Source organism: Chaetodon auriga, chromosome 20 (assembly GCF_051107435.1).
Source record: "Chaetodon auriga isolate fChaAug3 chromosome 20, fChaAug3.hap1, whole genome shotgun sequence".
NCBI classification, from domain to species: domain Eukaryota; kingdom Metazoa; phylum Chordata; class Actinopteri; order Chaetodontiformes; family Chaetodontidae; genus Chaetodon; species Chaetodon auriga.
The window spans coordinates 12,452,533-12,472,323 of NC_135093.1; the positions used below are offsets into that span (position 1 = coordinate 12,452,533).

At 45.0% G+C, this 19,791-nt stretch overlaps 3 protein-coding genes across 7 annotated transcripts; 2 read left to right on the plus strand and 1 right to left on the minus strand.

Moving 5' to 3' along the window:
- Nucleotides 1-221: 221 nt before the first annotated feature.
- LOC143338701 (tumor necrosis factor receptor superfamily member 12A) lies at nucleotides 222-6,927 on the plus strand. The gene is made up of 5 exons (XM_076759282.1): nucleotides 222-415; nucleotides 3,873-3,971; nucleotides 4,062-4,205; nucleotides 4,975-5,023; nucleotides 5,322-6,927. The coding sequence occupies exons 1-4, from the start codon at nucleotides 334-336 to the stop codon at nucleotides 5,013-5,015; spliced, it is 366 nt and encodes a 121-aa protein (XP_076615397.1). The 5' UTR covers nucleotides 222-333; the 3' UTR covers nucleotides 5,016-5,023; nucleotides 5,322-6,927.
- Nucleotides 6,928-7,031: 104 nt separating this feature from the next.
- Nucleotides 7,032-16,924, minus strand: znf646 (zinc finger protein 646). Of its 5 annotated transcripts, XM_076759836.1 has the most exons (5): nucleotides 15,910-16,051; nucleotides 12,382-15,193; nucleotides 11,062-12,141; nucleotides 9,857-10,749; nucleotides 7,032-9,741 (listed from the first exon to the last, which is right to left on the minus strand). In XM_076759836.1, the coding sequence occupies exons 2-4, from the start codon at nucleotides 14,976-14,978 to the stop codon at nucleotides 9,858-9,860; spliced, it is 4,569 nt and encodes a 1,522-aa protein (XP_076615951.1). In that variant the 5' UTR covers nucleotides 14,979-15,193; nucleotides 15,910-16,051; the 3' UTR covers nucleotides 7,032-9,741; nucleotide 9,857. The 5 variants fall into 5 exon arrangements, with proteins under 5 accessions (XP_076615951.1, XP_076615949.1, XP_076615950.1 ...); XM_076759834.1 differs by lacking the exon at nucleotides 15,910-16,051 and adding an exon at nucleotides 16,803-16,924 and having other exon boundaries at nucleotides 7,032-10,749; XM_076759835.1 differs by lacking the exon at nucleotides 15,910-16,051 and adding an exon at nucleotides 16,470-16,489 and having other exon boundaries at nucleotides 7,032-10,749.
- znf668 (zinc finger protein 668) lies at nucleotides 16,486-19,703 on the plus strand. The gene is made up of 2 exons (XM_076759839.1): nucleotides 16,486-16,623; nucleotides 17,208-19,703. The coding sequence occupies exon 2, from the start codon at nucleotides 17,216-17,218 to the stop codon at nucleotides 19,211-19,213; it is 1,998 nt and encodes a 665-aa protein (XP_076615954.1). The 5' UTR covers nucleotides 16,486-16,623; nucleotides 17,208-17,215; the 3' UTR covers nucleotides 19,214-19,703.
- Nucleotides 19,704-19,791: the final 88 nt, after the last annotated feature.

The following is a 19,791-nucleotide window of genomic DNA, read 5'->3' on the forward strand; positions in this document are numbered from 1 at the left end:
AATACATGTATTGAAACTCTCGTACCTGAGGTGGTTTGATTGAAACTTTCACTTGAAGCACAGCACATGAAACCGCACTCGATGGTCGAGGAGTTTCCTGTGAGTCGGGGAGTGCGCACAAGAGAATCCGAGCAGTACAGTACATAGGAAATGACTCATAGGAGTTGAACTGTTAGCGTGGGTGTGTGCGCTATTAAAACAAGGCGCAGACTCCTCCGGGTGACTCACTCTGATGCTCGCTTTTCCATGCTGAAGCCCAGCACGGATTGTTAATCAGATGAACTTTCGGGAATTGTGTAGCCGACAGAGAGCAGCTTTTAACCCGCGGACATCATGGCTTCAGTCGCTCTCTGCGCGCTCTGCGGACTTATTATAGCGGCCGCGACCAATTTCTACGGCGTGAGCGCACAGAAAAGTAAGTAAAGAAGTTTTTTTTTCTCTCTTCTAACAACATGTTTTTTCTACAGGTGTGTTTATTTTTTTGACTTGACTAAGTGATTACAAAAGTTTTCCTTTAAATTTCTGAATTTGTTTTCTGGGAGATTGTTGGGCGCTCTCGTCCCTGCGAACATGGATCGCAGTCTGGTGGTCTGGTCTTTTCCCATAATGGAGTCAGATAGTGGGTCTGCTTACAAAGCCGCTTCCTTTACCAGCTGCATTTCTCACCGGTTCCGCATTCCGATCGCCTTATTTCACCCCATCCATCCGTGCCCCTGGGTGAAAAGGACAGGCCACATGGAGAGAGTGTCCGTTTTTGCGCAAAGATTTTTTGCTGCCTCACACATAGTCCAAAAGAAGAAGAAGAAAAACAGCTTTTGATTTTGTTTCCACAGGCGTCTGAAGTTTGGACTAAATCCCAGCGGAGAACACCAGACTCAGATTGCACTGAGAACACAAAATCTTGAATAATAACATGGGTTCAGACCGTTTCCTCAGGCATTCAAGTTACCAGTTGCATAAACTCAAATCATGCTCCATCTAGAGTCTCCCCCGTGTGAAACCATCTCTACATCTGGACATCAGCTGCTGGTCCACCCACCCCCCTTCCATTTTATGACAAAACACTGCACCCCCACACCCAAAAACACCCTTTGTCAGGCTAGGTGCTGAAATTTGCCAAGGTCTTCCAGTCAGGAAGTTGTTGCTTCTATTAAAATATAATACTGGTTGATTAGCCCGATAGTTAAGATCAAGCTCGGAAACATGGCTGAAATGTTTTAATCTTTTTAATCAGCGGTTTCAGGTTGTTGTCTGCTGCGAGAGACAAAAGTTCCACTTCTCAGATGTGGTGTGGTTTTGGTCAGAGGTCGACCGGGAGTCAAGATTCAGTTCCTTCCACTGACCTTTTGAACCCAGCTGGACTCGCTGGATGATGTAGAGCTGAAATCATCAGGAGAAATGCTTACAAGAACTGTGACACATTCTTACTGTGACCACGACTGTAAAATGAGTCAGTCCAGCGCTGTAGGCGGGCTGGCTGTGGAGGACGGGGAGTCTCTGGGGGCCTGAGCATGTGGCTGTAACATAACCAGAGAGTTAGAGGTCAGAAATGCCTCAAACATGACTTTTGGAGCAGGTGCTTTTCTGGCCTCTGCTGCTTTAATAATGGCCGGTGTCAAGTGAAAAGAAAAGAAGCATGCAGCACACCCTCCTATATGTTTGTGATCTGGATCTCATGCTGTTGGAAATTTCATTCTGGGTCTAAAGTTCACTTGTTTTTGGACGTATTTGGAGATTAAAGGGGCACTCCAGCCATTCAGCGATGCACTTCTAAAAAATTTCAGAACTCACAGGAGACAAGTTTTAAGACAGAAAAGTTAAAATCAAGCCAGCAGAGCCTGAGACATCATGACTTTTAGTGTCCAAAAACACTGCATCCTACGTTTCCCATAATGCATCTGAATTGCGTCTTTCATTAGACCCTCCTAAATGCCCACCTCTTTCAAACCTCATACCTCCAGCCCCTAACACAGGCTTTTTGATTACCCTGATGACATCACTATGGCATCATCAGGCTTACTCAGACTTCAGGGGACATTATTCACCAGCACCCCAAACACGTGAAACATGAACCGGCTTTAACGTCTCAGCTGTGGCGATTTTGTGCTGATAAACTCTTTCGATTCTGGTCTGTCTGGGACGCAGCGTCTAGATGGGACCCTTGTCACGTTGCAGATGTCTATGATTTGTTAGCCGCTCCGCCATTTCCCCTGGAGACGTTTCCCCCCTTAGACTTCTCAGATGGTTTCATTTAAACAACTATTTGAGGCTCAAAGAGACAAATGATCTAATATTTCACGGAGATTAGAGAAAAGTCTGAAAAAAACATGCAAATTTGCGTCGCAGAACATCTCTCCTACCCCATCAATCACCTTACGGCCCTACAGATTTATGTTGTGACCTTTTGGAGGGGGCCCAGACCCTAAGTTGGAAAACCACTTGGCTAAACTGCAGGACAGATAAGTGGTGTAGCTTCATGTGCTCAAAGCAGCTCTCAATATTTACACTGAACAAAGAATCATCGTTGCATCTCAGATATCTGCAGATGGTTTCCTCGTTTCAGTTATCTGTAACACCATCGTGTCTGCTATAGTGTTACTCATCTTGATAGCTCGTCTTTGCGTTGTGAAAAGCTGGTTCGTCAGCTTGATCCGACAATATTCATCAGCGGCTGTTGTTGTCACTGAAGCGGCCGCAGTTTCCTACACACACTCATTGCTTTTGGTTTTTTACGTCAAGCTCACCACTCTGAGAGTTTTGGTATTGCTTTCAGTGAATTTTAAAGCAGCCGGTCTGAACTTGAAAGTTACCACGAATTGATGACTCAGTTGGGGCTCAGGGTGGCTGCTTGTTCTGATGGACAAAAAAAAAAAAAAAAAAAAAAGAAGTTGTCCATGCAAATTCATGTGTGACACTGACAAGGAAGAAAGATTTGTATCATTTTGTCCACCAAATATCTGTAGACTATTTCCCTTTTGCACTCTCTGGAGCTTTGTCATGGCTGGTATTGTTTCATTCCCCTTATTAGGTTGGACTATTGTGTATCTACTGCATGCATGACCTTGGAGCATGAATGCCTCTTCTGAACCAAAGCCAGGATGTTAAACCTGCAGAGAAAACCACGAGCTATTAAAACACTAAAACAATCTCAACACTCAACTTGCTATCTATGTTAACTGTGTCACATCTTCAGGCTAATGCCTTCCTCATTATCTGGGAAGTGCACAGGCTTTAATTGTTCAGCTGCCCGGCTCCATTGTGCGCACAGAGGTAGACGCTTGCTCTCCGAGCTCAAACCGCCGTCTGCTTCTGTCTCGCAGACACGTTCATTAATTCTCTGGAAGTCGCACATGTACACAGAAGTGCAACAGTTCAACGGAAGCCCTGCGTGAAAACACATCCTGCTCCTCTCTCTCTCTCACACACACACACACCGCCTGCCCGTTAGCACACCAGAAGTTACCAAGTAATTCTGTCTCATGCAGTCGAGTTGCATCAGCACTCTGACCAAAAGGAATTTCCCAGTTTCATTTTATGAGAAGAGGAAAGCCGCAAAGTTCCTCACGTGTTCTCTTCCAAGTCACACCTACTGCAGCAGCTGAACCCAGCTGAGTTTCTCCTGCAGGTCACCTGGATCTGCCTCGTTTTATTTCCATTTTATTCCAGAGTTGGAATTCGGTTGGTTTCTAAAACAGTCTCTAAACATTACCTCCACATCGCAGTATTTAAGAGGTGCAAGTGTTAAATGAATCATGAAAAACGTCCTCTGAACCCTGCGCTGCCCAGCTTTGACTCATTGTTTCCCAGTGAATGGCTGAGGGGATAAACCCGACATAGCTAACAGATGATCCCTCGTGTTTTTCTGTGTGCAGGTCAGTGCGGCAGATCGGAGTTTTGGAACTCAGATTTGGATCTTTGTGTGCCGTGTGCCTCATGCAAGCAGTACCCGAAGACCCCGTCGTGCAACACGTGTAAGACAGTGAATCAGACTGTGAAAAGGTAAATGACTTCCTGCTGCGATTGAATGGCATCAGGTCAAGTTCTTTGTGTGCAACCAACAGGTAAATCTGTGGAGGAGACGCCCGATGTGTGGAAACTGGCGGCCATCACCAGTTTCTCGGTGCTGGCTGTCGTGCTGGTCGGCGCAGCGCTGATCATCGGGGTCATGGTGCATCGACGCAAGTCACACAAAAGGCCTCTTCGTGGTGAGATTCTTTCAGCGTGAGATCTTTTTACCAGAGCAGGAGACATATTTTTCATGTGAAAACGCACAGCTTCAGTTCCCAAACTGAGACCGTCATCCGTCTCTTTTCAGCAAAATAAATGAGGTGATAAATTAGATCTTAAAGGGATATATCATACAAAAAAATGATCTTTTTGTATTCGTTCCTCACACAGCACACTCTGGAATCACAGAAAAGAAAGTTCTCCCCAATGCCTTATTTTACGAGTGTTTTGATTGGCTCTTGGAGTAAAGGCCTTACGTTCAGGGATAATAGGGATGAGTTATTAGTGACAATTGGTGACTTTGGGGTTGAGTAATCCTTTAAAAAATCACGTCATGTCCCTGGTGCAAAGAGATTCTTGGTAAGTCTGAGCACGCTGTGTTCAGTTCACTTTTTTTGGTATGAAGACTCTGCAGCTGTGACATACAAACCAACAAAAAACGGCATAAAAAAGAACTATTATCTGTTCACTTATACTGCGAGAGAATAGGCCATTTTGGCTACAGGAGGAAAAGCACATGTGCAAACAGTTAAATGAATTCAGCTGCTTGTCTCACTGTCACACCTTCATGGCTTGCTGGGACACTTGTACATAACAGAGCCGCCGTTAATGTTACCCTCATTGTTTCTCCTAGTATGACAAATCAAAATGTCTGCGGTGAAAACAGGCCTATTGCAGACAATTTAGATAAACAACTGCTTTGCTGGAAGGGGGGGAAATGCTCATTTTTGCCTCTATTCATTACAGAACCCATTGAGGAAACTGCGGGGCCACTTTATCAAGCTTAAACATTTCAGTAAGTATCATTTCCATTCTGTCATAACGGGGGGGGGGGGGGGGGGGGACCATTATATATGATTTCATTCAGCCAGTTTGTGGGTAATGACACCTGCTAACCTGCAGTAAAGTGTTGGTCTACAAGTGTTTTAAAGGCTTGTTGGCAGTAATAACAGTTACTACAAAGCTCCAGTTCTTTAGACAACCAGATCCCAGCAGCCTCAATCCAGAAATATCAGAATCAGACCCCGCTGACAGCATGCTGCTTGTTGGAAGTTGCCCATGATTTTGACATGATGTGACCGTCACCTCCACAGCCTCATCCTCCTCTGGAGACAGATGTGACAGAACCAAGGAGCGACTGGTTCAGAGCCGGACGGAGGAACCTCTGGACCAGCTGCATACTCTGACCGCAGGGTATCTCTTGACCAGAATCGGACCCTTTTAATTTATTAGACTGTCGAGTGAAGAGATGCGCTCAGTTCTCACGCTCAGTGTAGGTCCAACAGTGACCGCAGGACTTCCAACGAGCAACTCTCACACCTCTGTAGGAATATTAACAGCATTTCATTAGTGGTATCATTTTATTTTTTTTTTACAGATCAGATTTTGTGTGCCTTTATATTCCACTTCAATGAGGTTTTGATCTGGATGTTTGATAAAAAGCAAGATACAACTGCAGTCCTTTCTCCACAGAGATGGATGCTTTCCAAATCCTGTATCATGCTGTCTTCCAGCAGGACTCCAATGAATGTAACACAGCTACTGCTGCCCGCTGGGCGGCAGTACGATCCCCTGCTGTTCAGCGGGGTTAGACGGGGTCCTCTTAAAGATAAATCACATGTGAGTAAGACATACTGTTAGGCACATTAAGGCCATTTGAATGTAGCTACTTTCACAGTAGGTAAAATGTGTATCTCGCCTTTGGCCCTGCCAGTACCTCCGTGTACCTGATCTTTTAGTAGCCTCATGCAGTGATAAAGCTGTTGATTAATGGAGCAAAACTGTATTCATTCACTTGTTACTGGGTCTCCTGAGAGCAACCCTGTATTGCAGGTCATTACAATATTGTCTTGTCTGTTTTAATGTTACTAGGTTTTAGGAGATATTAGCTGGATGTTTCTCTATCACCACCCCAGAATTCACACGTTACTGTCCTTGCACTGGTAGGACAGGATGTTTGACACACTAGACATGCAATCCCAGACTGCTAGCATGTGGGAATGTAGTAAGGAATGTACTGTCGTGGAGAAAGTGACACCTACGGTGTTTCAGGTGGAGCTACGCGGTCGCTACGCTTACTAACTCGTGACCTTCAGATCTGCAGCAAGGCGAGCAGAAATGTCTGCAAGTCTGTTTGGAATTTAGTAGGGATTTGAAAGCAGCAACATCAGTGGTTGTTGTTTTCCACTTTTTTTTTTTTTTTCATAGCTGGAGATGTTTTCTGTCTTCAAAACATCATGCAGTATGTGGTTACTGAGATATTTAATGTGACTGACAATGTTTCAGGTCATGTTTTCGATCTGTCTGCTTGTGGGTAAACTGCCTGCCCTCTGGCAGCTAAATCACTTAAAATACAGATACTTTTTTTTTCTTTTTTTTTTAGATTTTTATATTATTTATTTTTTGAGTATCTTGCAGTGTTGTTTTGCATCAACTGCGAGTGACAAGCACAGTTTTAAAGGGACTCCAGTGAAGATATGTGTTGAACTTTCACCAGGCCAGCCAACGACGTTACTGAGCAATAACTAACATTTCCTGCTTCTCTCTCTTGCTTTCTTTTTCTAATTGTATATACTGTACATGCACTGGCTTCTTTTACTTAATGCAATCTTATAAACTGCTTTGTGTACCAAATGTATTTTCACAATAAAACTGACAATTTCCAATAATAATAATGCAAATTATTGTTGTGAAAACCGCAAAAGAAATGTCCTTTTCTTCTTCTTTTTAAGCATCTGAATATTTAAACAGGTAGAAACCACATTCGCTATCATTCGGAAGAATACAGACGAGACACAAACACGTTCTATTTTCCAAGTCTTTTAATTTCAACTAGTTTTAGTTGCAATAATTTGCTTATATTCTAAACTAAGTTCTAACAAAGAAGTAAAAATCTACGTTTCAGAGTGACAAAATAGTTATATAAATATGAATTAAACAGTGAGCAGACATTTTTGAGCACTGAAAATCCAATAAATCAAAATGTGTGGTATATGCTTTTTTTTAATTACACAATAGCTAATCTAGCACTTTTCTCCTGCTGAAGAAACTCTTGCCGTGAGCGTACAGACATCCCACCGATATTTCCGTTCTAATATTTACAGAGAGAGCTCTGAGATTTAACACATGTCACAAAAAACCAGGCTGTGATTGTGATCAATGGCAGAGGAGTGAACGTGTCAAGCGCCACAGGAGATCAGATGGAGAACATTGATAAAAAGAAAAAAAAGAAAAAAGTCAGTTTGAACTGAAATGTGCACGTGTTGTTTAACATGTAGGCTACCATGGCGTCCGGGAATATGTTACAGTGAGATCATCTAAATCATTACAGTTAACACACATAAGATTTTAAACATATTAACGAAATGGCAAGTCGTGGTGGTGTTTCAAGGCTAGTGTCAGTCTACTGAATGTGATGCCACTGTGCTCCAGACAATGGTAAGACAACAGAAATGAGATGGACTCATAGTTCATGCACTGAAACAATACTTTCAGCATATTGCTTAAATATTACGACCCGCAAACTAGCTGAGGTGAACTATCCACCAGCCCACTTGTTGCCCGTCGACACTCTGACGAACAACAACGGGCCGGCTGCATTATTATAGACTTCCTGTCCTCCATAGGCTACAAGTGTCTCATCTACAAATGTGCAAATATAACTCTGAAAACAACAAACTGCAGAGAAAACGACCATGGAGAGAACAGCATCTGCAAACTACAAAGGAAAACCTTAAAACCGATGCTTCATCCATTCTATTTGTCTTACAATTGATAACTATCTGAGTTCTTTATGATTACAGTGTATTCTCTACAATTAAGCTGCATGAGGCATTAAGTAGTAGTTGCCAGGTAGGCAGGGCTTTCCATGAGGTATTTCATACTTCTGACCAGTGCCACACATACTCGTACATGAAATGTAATGGATAAGGCATAAAGAAACCCCAATTTTAGATAGTTAGAAAAACAAAGGCCGTGTGTTCACTTATGTAGATTTGTGAAAAAAATAAAAACCTCAGGAACAACAGGCACGTTAGACAACTTGGCAAAAAAAACAACAAAAAAACCCAACAACTGATAATTGCACATTTTTCACAAAACATAAGTGGTTCATGAACCCGACAGTGAAGGTGAATTTGGTTCGCCCTTGTTAATCCATAAAGCTCTGATGTGTTTGTAGTAATACTTGTGCTTGGCAGAAATGAGGCATTTTGGCCACACGTTTGTCTGAAAATACATATTCATTCTACTTGTTTCATATAAACACGTGTGAGGGAAGAAAAGCCATGAGACAGAGAGGAACCACGTTCACCTCACTGTGGCAATACTTGCGTTACGGACTGCTTTGAGACGCGGTTTGCGGCCGAAGAGCTTCACAATTCAGGAGACACGTGAGAGTTAGGACAGTACAAAAATCAACATTGTGGTTTACAGTACAACAAGTACAGTGAGAGGAGGTTTGTTCACATTAAACTGCTACAGTTGACTTACATTTTAGGCACTGGCACTTCAACATAACTGATGCTTCTCAAAGGTTTAAGAGCACGCTCTGCACGAGGAGCCGATCCTAAACGTCGGGAGTGACAGCTGTGACGCGAGCTGAATTACAGGAGTGCGCAACCGGCACGAGTGAAAAATAAATGCTATGATTGCCTACGATGTTTCACTACGTCGGGTACGTTCCTTTTGAAGGTTTACCCTGAGCGCTGCCCATAACGCCGACGATGCTCGGCTCATTCGTTCCTGCCTGTTGTAACCGAGAATGAAGAAGTAAATACAACTGGACCGATGATGTTCAGCAAAGGCTACATGAGTTTTAGAAGACAGTTTTTTTTTTTTGTTTTGTTTACAACATTCATAAAAAGTTTTTCTAATAAAATATGCAGATAAAATAACTGGAATAAATTAATAAATACATCCATTTTAGCATACAATGTCACTCAACGTGAATATTATTAGCAGTACGACTATTTACTTGATAATATGATTCGAGTAAATCACTTTGCCACTGACCTTTGGACACACCCAGAGGTATTTGTCTTAATAACAGGCTTGCCCTATGTGAAGTCCCAAAGGAAAGTGAGCACTCCTTCGACACTGACGGCAAAGCTAACAAAAAGGATTCAGAGATAAATATAGTTCGTATATTTTGTTTCCTAAGGAACTTACAGAGGCACTGAACACAATTATACATAGCAAGAGAGGAGAGATCACCGTGAGAACAGTACTGTCTTACAAAAGCATGTTATCAGAGTTTACGCTCTGACATGGACCTGGGCTGCTCTTTTCTGTTCACTTTGGTTGCTTGTTTAGTCATTGAGGAGTGAGCGGCGACTACGATCGTTGTCACCTGCCCTGTATATTCTGGGATGCTGTGTATTCATGGCAAAAACATTCAGGCCTTATGAAACGCTGACCGATGGAGACCGTTCAGCGGTGTCCCTATCTGCTGTGGAGGTAAGACTGGAAGTTCATAATGATATATGCATGTCTGCCAGGACCAAGGAACACTTTCTGAAAAAAAAAAAAAAAAAAAAAAAAATACTGTTACAATTATTGATAGAAGGATAAATAACAGATAAATAAGAGGACAACCTGGTTTCTTCTGTTGTACACGCTGGAGTCTTACTTCAAAGGAAAGACCCCATGTCCAAGTCCATGAACGTGTTATCGTCAATGCTAAAAGAGGAGTCATAGGTCTGGGTGTTCTGGTGCATCTTCTGATGGTGCCGCAGGTTGGACTTGCTGGAAAAGCTCTTGTCGCACAGCAGGCAGGCGAAGGGCTTCTCTTTGGTGTGGATTCGTCTGTGACATATGAGCTGAGTGGACACACGGAATGCCTTCCCACACTCCAGACACTGGTAGCGCTTGGGCTCCGTGTGGATGCGCCGGTGGTTCTTGAGAGCCATCAGGTTGGTGAACTCTTTCTGGCAGATGGAGCAGAAGAAGGAGCCCGTCTTGTGGCTGTTCTTGTGGTTGAGGAGGGAGCCGGCGTGGCGGTAAGTGCGGCCACAGTGCTCACAGACGTGGCTCTTCTCTTCTGTGCCAGCTGAATCGTTACTCTGCGAATTAGCGATGCTCTCTGGGACATGGGACAAAGGTGGTGGAACCTGCTTGTGCATCTCGTCCATACTCATGGTCTGATTTATTCCTGAGTCCCAGCAGAGGCTGCTGTCTACAGGTTCGTTCACGCCTTGTTCATAGAGGTCCGCGGCCCTGTGGTGCATGTCCTGATGCTGCTGGTAGCTGGCTGTGTTGGGAAAGCTCTGCTGGCAGAGGCTGCAGACCACAGACCGCTCCTTCGAGTGCACCTCCATGTGGCTTTGGAGGTGTGAGACCAGACAGAAGGTCTTGCCGCACTCAGGGCAGCAGTGACGCCTCATCTGGGAGTGTATCTGTAGAGTGAGAGGATCAGGAAATGTCTGGAGACACAAGGTACAGTGGTGGAGGTTTTCGGAGTGTGTCTTTTTATGGTTGAGGAGAGAGCCAGCGTGGCGGTAGGAGCGCCCACACAGGTCACACCTGCAGCAGGGACATGTTCATATTCAATACCTAATATTACACTTCAGCTCCAATCATTTTACCCAACAGTGAATTATTTATTAACCTGCAACCTTGAACTTGACTTTGGCCGTGCTGTCCTGCAATTTCTGTTAATGTATCAGCCAACACTCGCACCGATACACATATATCAGCAATAGGCCAATATTGTCCCACATGCAGTCAACTGTGTCAGCTGGGCCCAGACAGCTTTGTTAAAGAGAAAATATATACAAACTACCCAAATGATGATAAATAGACAAAACGAAACTTCACAGAAAGACAATAACTCACATGAAGCACTTGTCCCCCCTGTCTGACTGCTGGACTCCAGCTCTCACAGAGTTCTCCTGACCTCTGCGGCAGCGGTGCCTCTTCAGGCCGGACCTGCCCTGGAAGCTCTTTCCACACGCAGGGCAACTGAAGTGACCCGACACCCGGTTGTGGACCCTCTGGTGGTTGTGCAGGATACTGGCGAGGCGGAAGGCCTTCCCGCAGGTGAGACACACATATTTTTTTTTCTGTGTGTGGATGCGCGTGTGATTGCGTAAAGCCATGGGGTTGGTGAAGGGCTTAGAGCAGAAGGTGCAACTGAAGTGTCCTGTCTTATGGGTGTTTTTATGGTTCAGGAGTGAGCCTGCGTGGCGGTAGCTGCGATTACATATGTTGCATGTGAAAGGCCGCTCTTCTTTATTTGAACACATACTTGTTTGTGCGCCGCTGCTGCCTGAAGGTCCGTCACAGGTGTGGGCTGTCAGTTGGTCGACAGAGAGAAAGGCCTGCTTACACTCCTTACACTTATAGCTTCTAGATTTGAGGCCCCTCCTGCCTCCGGCCCTATCCTTTCTGACTTCTGCACAAACGTGGGCTAGAAGCTGCTTCTTTCCCCTAAAGCCTTTCCCACAGTTTTGGCAAGAGTGCTTTTTATATGCAAAGTGGGTGCGCAAGTGGTTCTTCATTGCTAGTTGATTGGAATATGTGTTGTTACAGACAGAGCAGTAATATTCACCTGTTTTATGGGAGTTTTTGTGGTTGACAAGACTTCCTGCGTGCCGATATGTGCGGCCACACTGGTCGCAGGCAAAAGGCCGTCGGTCACCTGCGTCCTCCAATTTGACTGAGGTCTCAGACTTTGTTTGTCCCGTCATCCCTTCAGGCAGTTGCCTGCAGCGTCGAGAAGAGGTTAAAGCCTGATTGGCATTTGAAGTTAAGGACTGCATTCCTCCATCTGACTTGGTCCCATTCATCTGCATGAGGGCCTGGATCTGGTTGTTGAGTTCTTGGATTTTGGCTTTGTTCTCTTTGTGCCTTCTCAGGTGATTCAATAGCTGCTTCTGAATTTTGAAGGCTTTCCCACACTCATTGCAAGTATGCCTGGGGGAGAAGACAAGGTGCACGGTTAATTTTGTGTTTGCGTAACAGTGAAAAGACATGAAACAAGGAATAGAGCCATGAGAACAAAACACATCTGCAACACAAAAAACTCTATAAGCAACTCTTAATATTTACATATAATGTCCAACAAGCATTCCAAGTTTGCAGCACAAGTGAAATGTTTACATATTTTACATATATTTATATATATTAACAATGAGCATTCTTGCTGGAACTAACCTCTTGATATCAAAGTGGGACCTCTGGTGGTTTTTAAGTGCCAACAGGTTGTAGAAGCGTTTCTGGCAGACGAGGCATCTGAATACACCTGTTTTGTGAGACTTTTTGTGGTTAAGGAGGGAGCCGGCGTGTCTGTATGACCGCCCACACTGATCACACTTGTACTGACGATGTTCGGATTCAACAGTTTCTTTGACGTGGCTCGTGTCTTCATTCTGGGCTACATCATTTGCTTTCATTTCCTCTTTACCATGCGTCGACTCATCTTTCCTCTCAGCTGAGCAGCCGTGCTTCTCAAGATGATGGTAGCTGGTGCAGAAGATGCCACAGCTACCACAGATGATACTCTGCGCTTCCTCCTTGACTCCAGACACATCACTGTTGTTCATCTCTAAATGATCAACATCATCTATCTGGTCCCTGTTGTGCAGAAGCTGATGAGTTATCAAGTCCTGCTTATTGGCAAAACTCTCCCCACATGTGCTACAGATCATCATCTCTCCAGGCTCATCATCTTTCACTTCTTCATGGGAGGACATGGACGAAGGCCCTGAGCTTGCAGGAGTACCATGGGACTGTGTGTGCCCTCGGAGATGGCTCCTCAGAGCCCTCATGCTGGTGTAACTGTTTCCACATATAGAGCACTGATAAAGATCTCCATCATCATCATCCTCATCAGCGTTGTTGACTTCTTCGCCACCATTCAGCTGATCACTGCTCATACTGTCATGGAAATTCTGTTCAAAGTAACTTTGTTCGTGGCTACCATTCAGACCATGGAAGTCAGCATTACTCCCTGTATTTCCAATGGCAGAGTGACCATTACTGTCCTGGAAATTAACATTACTGTCATAATTACTATTAGCAGTGTCACGTTGCTGCTGTAGCAGTGGGCAACTGTGAGACTTAATCCCTGCAATATCTGCAAATGTCTCACCGCAGTCTGCACACATGTGCCTCTGCATCAGGTGTTCATTGTGAGGTAGATGCACAGTCATATCCTGGGAAAAGTCCTGATTAAATTGCTCATGGTACAAAGCCCCATTGCTGTCAGTTCCATTCTCCTGATCCATACCAAGCATGGGGTGAGCGCCATCCTCCTCCTCATCTTGAGAGGAGAAGCAGACCTGTTGGTTATCCAGAGTCAGGGGCTCTGAGGAGAGCCAGTCTCCCTCAGCGATGAGGCTAAAAGACGAAGTCTGAGCTTTGTGCAGACGAAGATGACTTTTGAGGGCAGCCAGGTGAGGATAACTCTTTCTGCAGATGGAACACTGGTAAATCCCGACCTGGTGTGACCGCTTGTGGTTGATGAGGCTCCCAGAGTGCCGGTAGCTTTTACCGCAGATCTGACACTTGAAGGGACGCTCATCAGAATCTACAGTTGAAGTCTCTTCCATTTCGGTTGCATTGTCAGTGTTTTGTGTGTGTGGCAGGGCAGGATTGAGAATGCTTGTGTCCATGATTGGGGGTTCTCCCTGAGTACTATTGGAAGATGGTGTTTGATTACTGGAGCAGTCTGAGTACACATGACCGTTACTTCTAATGTGCTCCTGTGGCTGATCAAAGCCTCCATAATTATCTATGGACGATACTGAAGGAACATTATTTAACGGAGATGCATAAAAATTCGACTCAGGTGAGGCAATACTGTTGTCATATGATATATTGTGGTTATCTGACAAGGTATCTTGAAGTCCAAATGACAGAGATGAAGAATTATGCATTTGGATGTGTTCCTGGAACTCCTCATCACTGGGGAATCGAACCTGACACAAATGGCAAAAATTTAGTGGAGCATCCTGGCTCTGAGGTGAAAACTGGTCCAGCGGCGTGCCTGTATACGACCCACCTACTGAACTGAGGTCATTCCCGCCTCTTGCCTTGTGAGTTCTCTGGTGGCTGTAGAGTGCAGCCATGTTATTGAACAGTTTGAAACACACTGTGCATTCAAACATGCCCACCTGGTGGGTCTTTTTATGATTGGTCAGGCTTCGATGGTGTATGTATGATTTGTCACATAAATCACATCTGAAAGGTCGATTCGCTGCATCATCAGAGGTCTCAGATTGTGCATTATAAACAACCTCCATCTTGTCCTCAACTGGGCTGTTTTCTGAGGAAATCCCAACACTGGCTGACTGCTCACTGAGATGATGTGGGTGATCGTTTTCAATGTCGTGTGTCGGATAGTCCATGTCTAGCTTTCTATATGACTGCTCTTTTGCTCGCCTGGCAAGATGAACTTTTTCATGTGTAGCCAGCTGTGATGCCAGACGAAAAGCTTTCCCACATTCTGCACAGGTGTACTTTTTCTGTGAAGTGTGGCTCCGAAGATGACTCTTCAGGGCTAAAGCATTAGAATTTTCTTTACCACATATGTTACACTGAAAAGAGCCCACTTCATGAGTCTTTTTGTGGTTAGCTAGGCTACCAGCATGCCTATAGCCACGTCCACATTCATCACATTTAAATCTGCGTTCTTCCTCGTGTTGAAGGTGAGAATCCATGTGCTCGAGCAGACTGGGCATACTGGGACATACCAGGCCACATTGTTTGCAAGGAAAACCTGTTGTCCTGCCAGGGTCTTGCACTGCCATTGCAAGATGATTGAATTAAGTGCACCTGACACAGAGTGTATGAATATGCAGGAGGGAAATGCATTAGATGCCTTAACTGTCCGTATATAAAGAATAGAGGTCTTTGCAATAAGGTCCGAGGGGTGTCCTGGGAGGTAACGCAGCAGAAGATGTTGAATACCAGTTCCACACGATTAGGACAGTGTCTTGAGTTTAGGAGAAGCAGGCAAAGTGAGCTGTTAAGGACAGAAGAGATGCCAGTTAGAACTGAGGTGAATACATGAACAATGAATGTAACAGGATACTATTTCAAGCAATAAGTCATGTAAAAGTTATTGCTAGACACAGATGACCTTTTGTACATTTTTCCTAAATATATTAGTCTTTTCTTCACAACAATCATTCTACAATACAGATTGACAACTTAACCCCTGAAACACTGTAGCAACAATAAACATCTCAGAATTTTTATCCTTCACGTGTTTATCCCTGATTTCAGTCAAAGTCAATAAATCTTGGGGAAAATAACCGCCTCAGTACATTAAGTTTAAATTCGTCTCTGTCAGGTAACCGGCATCATGTAAATTGGATGCAGTTGGCGAACTTTATCCAACATGTTTTGCTACATATCTGCACCAGCAGGCTAAGCGAACTAGCTATGTCAATAAACCGGGAGACCAACGCCTCTCTCTACAGATTTATTGCCACTGCGGATACCCATATTTTCCGACATTATAAACAAAAACAGAGTGGACATACACCACTTCGTCAGGCTATAGGGAAAAGCGGAAAGGTTAATCGCGGTTACATTTGCCCAAGGGAACAGTGCGCTAACGTTAGCCCGATACCAGCTAGCATCATCATGGCTAGCTAAACAAACATTGCACCAAAAAGCCAAGAAGTCGTTTTCAACGCGGAATCACAACGTCAGCAAATGCGTCAAATTAAATACCTGCAGCCATAATGATTCAACGCAAGCCTCCGAATACATATTTTCATTCATTATTTTAAAAACGCGATTTTTATGTAAAGGGCAACCCCCTTTCTGCAATTGTCTTTTTTCTTCCATTCCAATTTCCACATTGCTTGTTGCTAGGAAACAGGAAATGTGCAGCAGGGAAATACTTCCCTCTCAAAACTACATAACCTGGGGTGGGGGAAAAAAAAGTTAAGTTAATACAAACTGTGGCGGGCTGAGCGTTGAAGTAATTACAAACAAACATTAAACGTAAATAAAAACCAAGGTTTTAATGTTCGTCTTACTATTCTGCTGTTTTTCGAAAAACTCCTAAAGCGTATCTGCTGCGAGCTAGGTTAGCATACGTAGCTACCTCTGCCACTTGCAAGCACTGTAAATTATGTTTGCTTCAGCTCGGTACGCATGTTACCATTACGACAAACTGGTTGTTTGCTTGACTGGGACTACCATGTTTTAATAGGTGATTTCTAATTCATTTATTATGTGTCTTATCTTGATAATTCGACCATTAAACGCATTAAAACGTTGCACACTTGGCTTGCCGAGAGCTTTCGTCATCATGGTCCTAAAGCCGTCCCCCATCCTGCAGCCAGTCAACAGCAAATCACCGTGTCTCACAGTAAATGCAGTCGTGCACCGAGACGTTTTTCCAGCCATTGTCGACCAACTATTAATGTCCTGATTCAGGTAGGAATCGCCTATGTTCTTCTGATGCACACAAAGACAGCTAATGTTAGCTAAATGCATCCCGTCACGGACATGATGATGATGACACTGTCGAGTGAATTGGTGCAGCCGGTCCTAAAGCCAGCCATTTTGAGTTAGTCAAATGTTTAGCAAGAAAGCCAGCGAAAATGAATACGTACATATCCTATCCGGTCGTTAACACCATCACATTCACTTGTGATCTTTGATCCTTGCCTCCGGTCGGGCACATGTCGGTCATTCATACACAGTGATCTCTGTCATTACATCGCCAACTTCCTCTGGCATCAAAGCGGTTAGCTTATTGTCCCTGAGGTCCTAATGCCAGCCATTTTGTGATTCAATACACACCCACATATTTCTGTTATTATCTTGTTATACACATTATTTTCATGTCCACCATCAGCCACTCTCCCTGACGATCTGCTCTCCTTATTCATATCAGTGACAGCTCTTTAGCCTGATGTCTGTGGAACAATCAGTCTCACATCCTTGTGCTGACAAAGAACTGTTTATTTACATGATTGTTACATGATATATATTATATGTCTTATGTCTCTTTGCAGACATAAAGATGGCCTCTCCTCAGCCTGGCAGCCCGCCTCTTGCAGAGCATTACACCCCTCCTGCACAGGATGAAGAGAGCCAACAAGAGGAAGAGATGATGAGGGATCAGCCAGCAAAAAAACGTGGCAGAGGAAGGCCTCCAAAAGCCAAACCTCCCTTCAAATGCTCTGCATGCACAGAGGCTTTCAGGAGCCTGTCAGCTCTGCGGAGCCACAAGCTTTCTGCACATGTAAAGGAGCGTCAGCAGCAACACTCGTGCTCTCAGTGTGCGAAAACATTCTCCAGCAAGGCTCAACTCTCAAAGCATGAGCGCACTCACTCAGCCCAGCGTCCTTTTCAGTGTCCCGACTGTCACAAGGCCTACAAGACGCCCACAGAGCTACGCAACCACAGCCGCTCTCACACTGGGGAGAAACCTTTCGTATGCACAGAGTGTGGGAAGGCCTTCATGCAAGCTATATGCCTGAGGATCCACATGACACAGCACAGTGGAGAGCGCCCTTACTCTTGCCGACAGTGCTCTAAGAGCTACCCCACCCTGTCTAAACTGAAGGTGCACATGCGCTCTCACACAGGAGAAAAGCCGTACTTCTGCGCTGAGTGCGGTAAGAGTTTTGCAGACCCCTCTGTGTTCCGAAAACACAGAAGGAACCACCAGGGCCACCGGCCGTACGCCTGCGACGAGTGCGGGAAGACGTACACAGAGTTGAAGGACCTGAAAAATCACGAGCGCTCCCATACTGGAGAAAAGCCGTTCCTGTGCTCCGACTGTGGCAAAGCCTTCTCTCGCTCCTCCTCCCTGGCCTGTCATCAGCGCATTCATTCACAGAATAAACCCTATCAGTGCGAGCAGTGTGGCAAGGGCTTCACCCAGCTGTCCTCCTACCAGTCTCACCTCCGCACTCACTCTGGCGAGAAGCCGTTCCTCTGCCCACAGTGCGGCAAGATGTTCTCTGACCCCTCCAGTTTCCGTCGCCACCAGCGAGCCCACCTGGGTTTCAAGCCCTACCCCTGCGATAAGTGCTCCAAGAGGTTCCGGCAGCCAGCTGATCTGGCCGTGCATGAACGCGTTCACTCTGGAGAGCGGCCTTACAAATGCCAGAGCTGCGACAAGGCCTTCGTAGCATCCTGGGATCTGCGGCGCCACATGCTTGTCCACACAGGCTTGAGGCCCTTTTCTTGCACTGAGTGCGACAAGTCATTTGCTGAGCGCTCCAGCCTCAACAAGCACCGCCGCGTGCACTCTGGAGAGAGGCCTTTCAAATGCGAGGAGTGTTTGAAGTCGTTCGTGGTGTCCTCAAGCCTGCGCAAACATGAGAGAACTCACCTAGCCGAGCACTCAGAGCAGCAGCAGCAGCAGCAGCAGCAGCAACAACAACAACAACAACAGGGACAGGAGACAGAGGCCGGGTCAGCCTCAGGATTCACTGCCCACACAACTCTACCTCAGTTCTCATGCACGCACTGTGATGCTACATTTGGAAGCTGGGATGAAGTTCAGACGCATGAAAATCTTCACTCCATCGACTCCGCTCCTCCGATTACCAAAATCGTGCCGCTGGGCTCACACGTCTGTGAAACCTGCCAGGCAGAGTTTGCACAGCTGGCAGACCTGCAGGAGCATGAGAAGCAGCATCCCAAGCCGAGGCCTCATGTCTGCAACAGCTGCGGCAAAGGCTTCCTCAACAAATCTGGGCTGCGTAAACACCAGAAGATCCACTCCACCAGCAAACCTCACAGCTGCCCCCACTGTGGCAAAGCGTTTCTGTTTGCCGCCTACCTTCGCAAGCACTTACGGACTCACGCGGACGCCGCCCCGGCCGCCCAACAGCTCACGGACATAAACATTATTCACACTGACCCGCTTCCCTCCCCTCCACCCCCCAGTGAGGTTTCCCCCTCCACCGTTGAACCCAGCACCATATCCCTGACAGTTCCAGTGACTGTTCCTGTGACTCCTTTCCATACGCTGCCAGAGTACTTAGTCAAAGAAGAGGGTCTTTAAGCTTTCTCTTTTTACTGTTTGGGAATTTTGATTCCACAAATATTTAGCCAGTGGCCTTAAATCTTTTTAGATGATAGGTCTGATTTTGACAAAGGGTTTCCTCCATGTACATTTTGAGGGCTTTGTCACATATTTGAAAGATGTTACATATGACATTCATGTTTTAAAATATATCCTGTACTATAAGTAGCCTACTATGAAACTGTCTGTTGTAACTTCTTCATGAAATATCTAAGCTGATCACTTAAAAATCTCGCTTGAACTGTGATTTCCAATGAACATGTTTTTATCATGTGTTTTTAATTACAGCTTGTCTTAAATTCTTTGCATACTTTGCATTTCGGTGGAACAAACCATTTGTAAGTGTTTTACTGTGTATTAGAATCATCAGATCATGATATAAAGTGTCGAGGAAAAAAGTGAGCGGTGTTCAGAGATATTCAGTCGGAGGAGTTGGATTTTTATACCAATAAAAGATGTGTCATGTGTGAAAAGCTTGTTTGTTTATGCAACCTGTTTTCTGTGCAGTATTTTCATTGTTAAAGGCTGAGATGCACGGTGCTTCTTAGGTGAAGTTA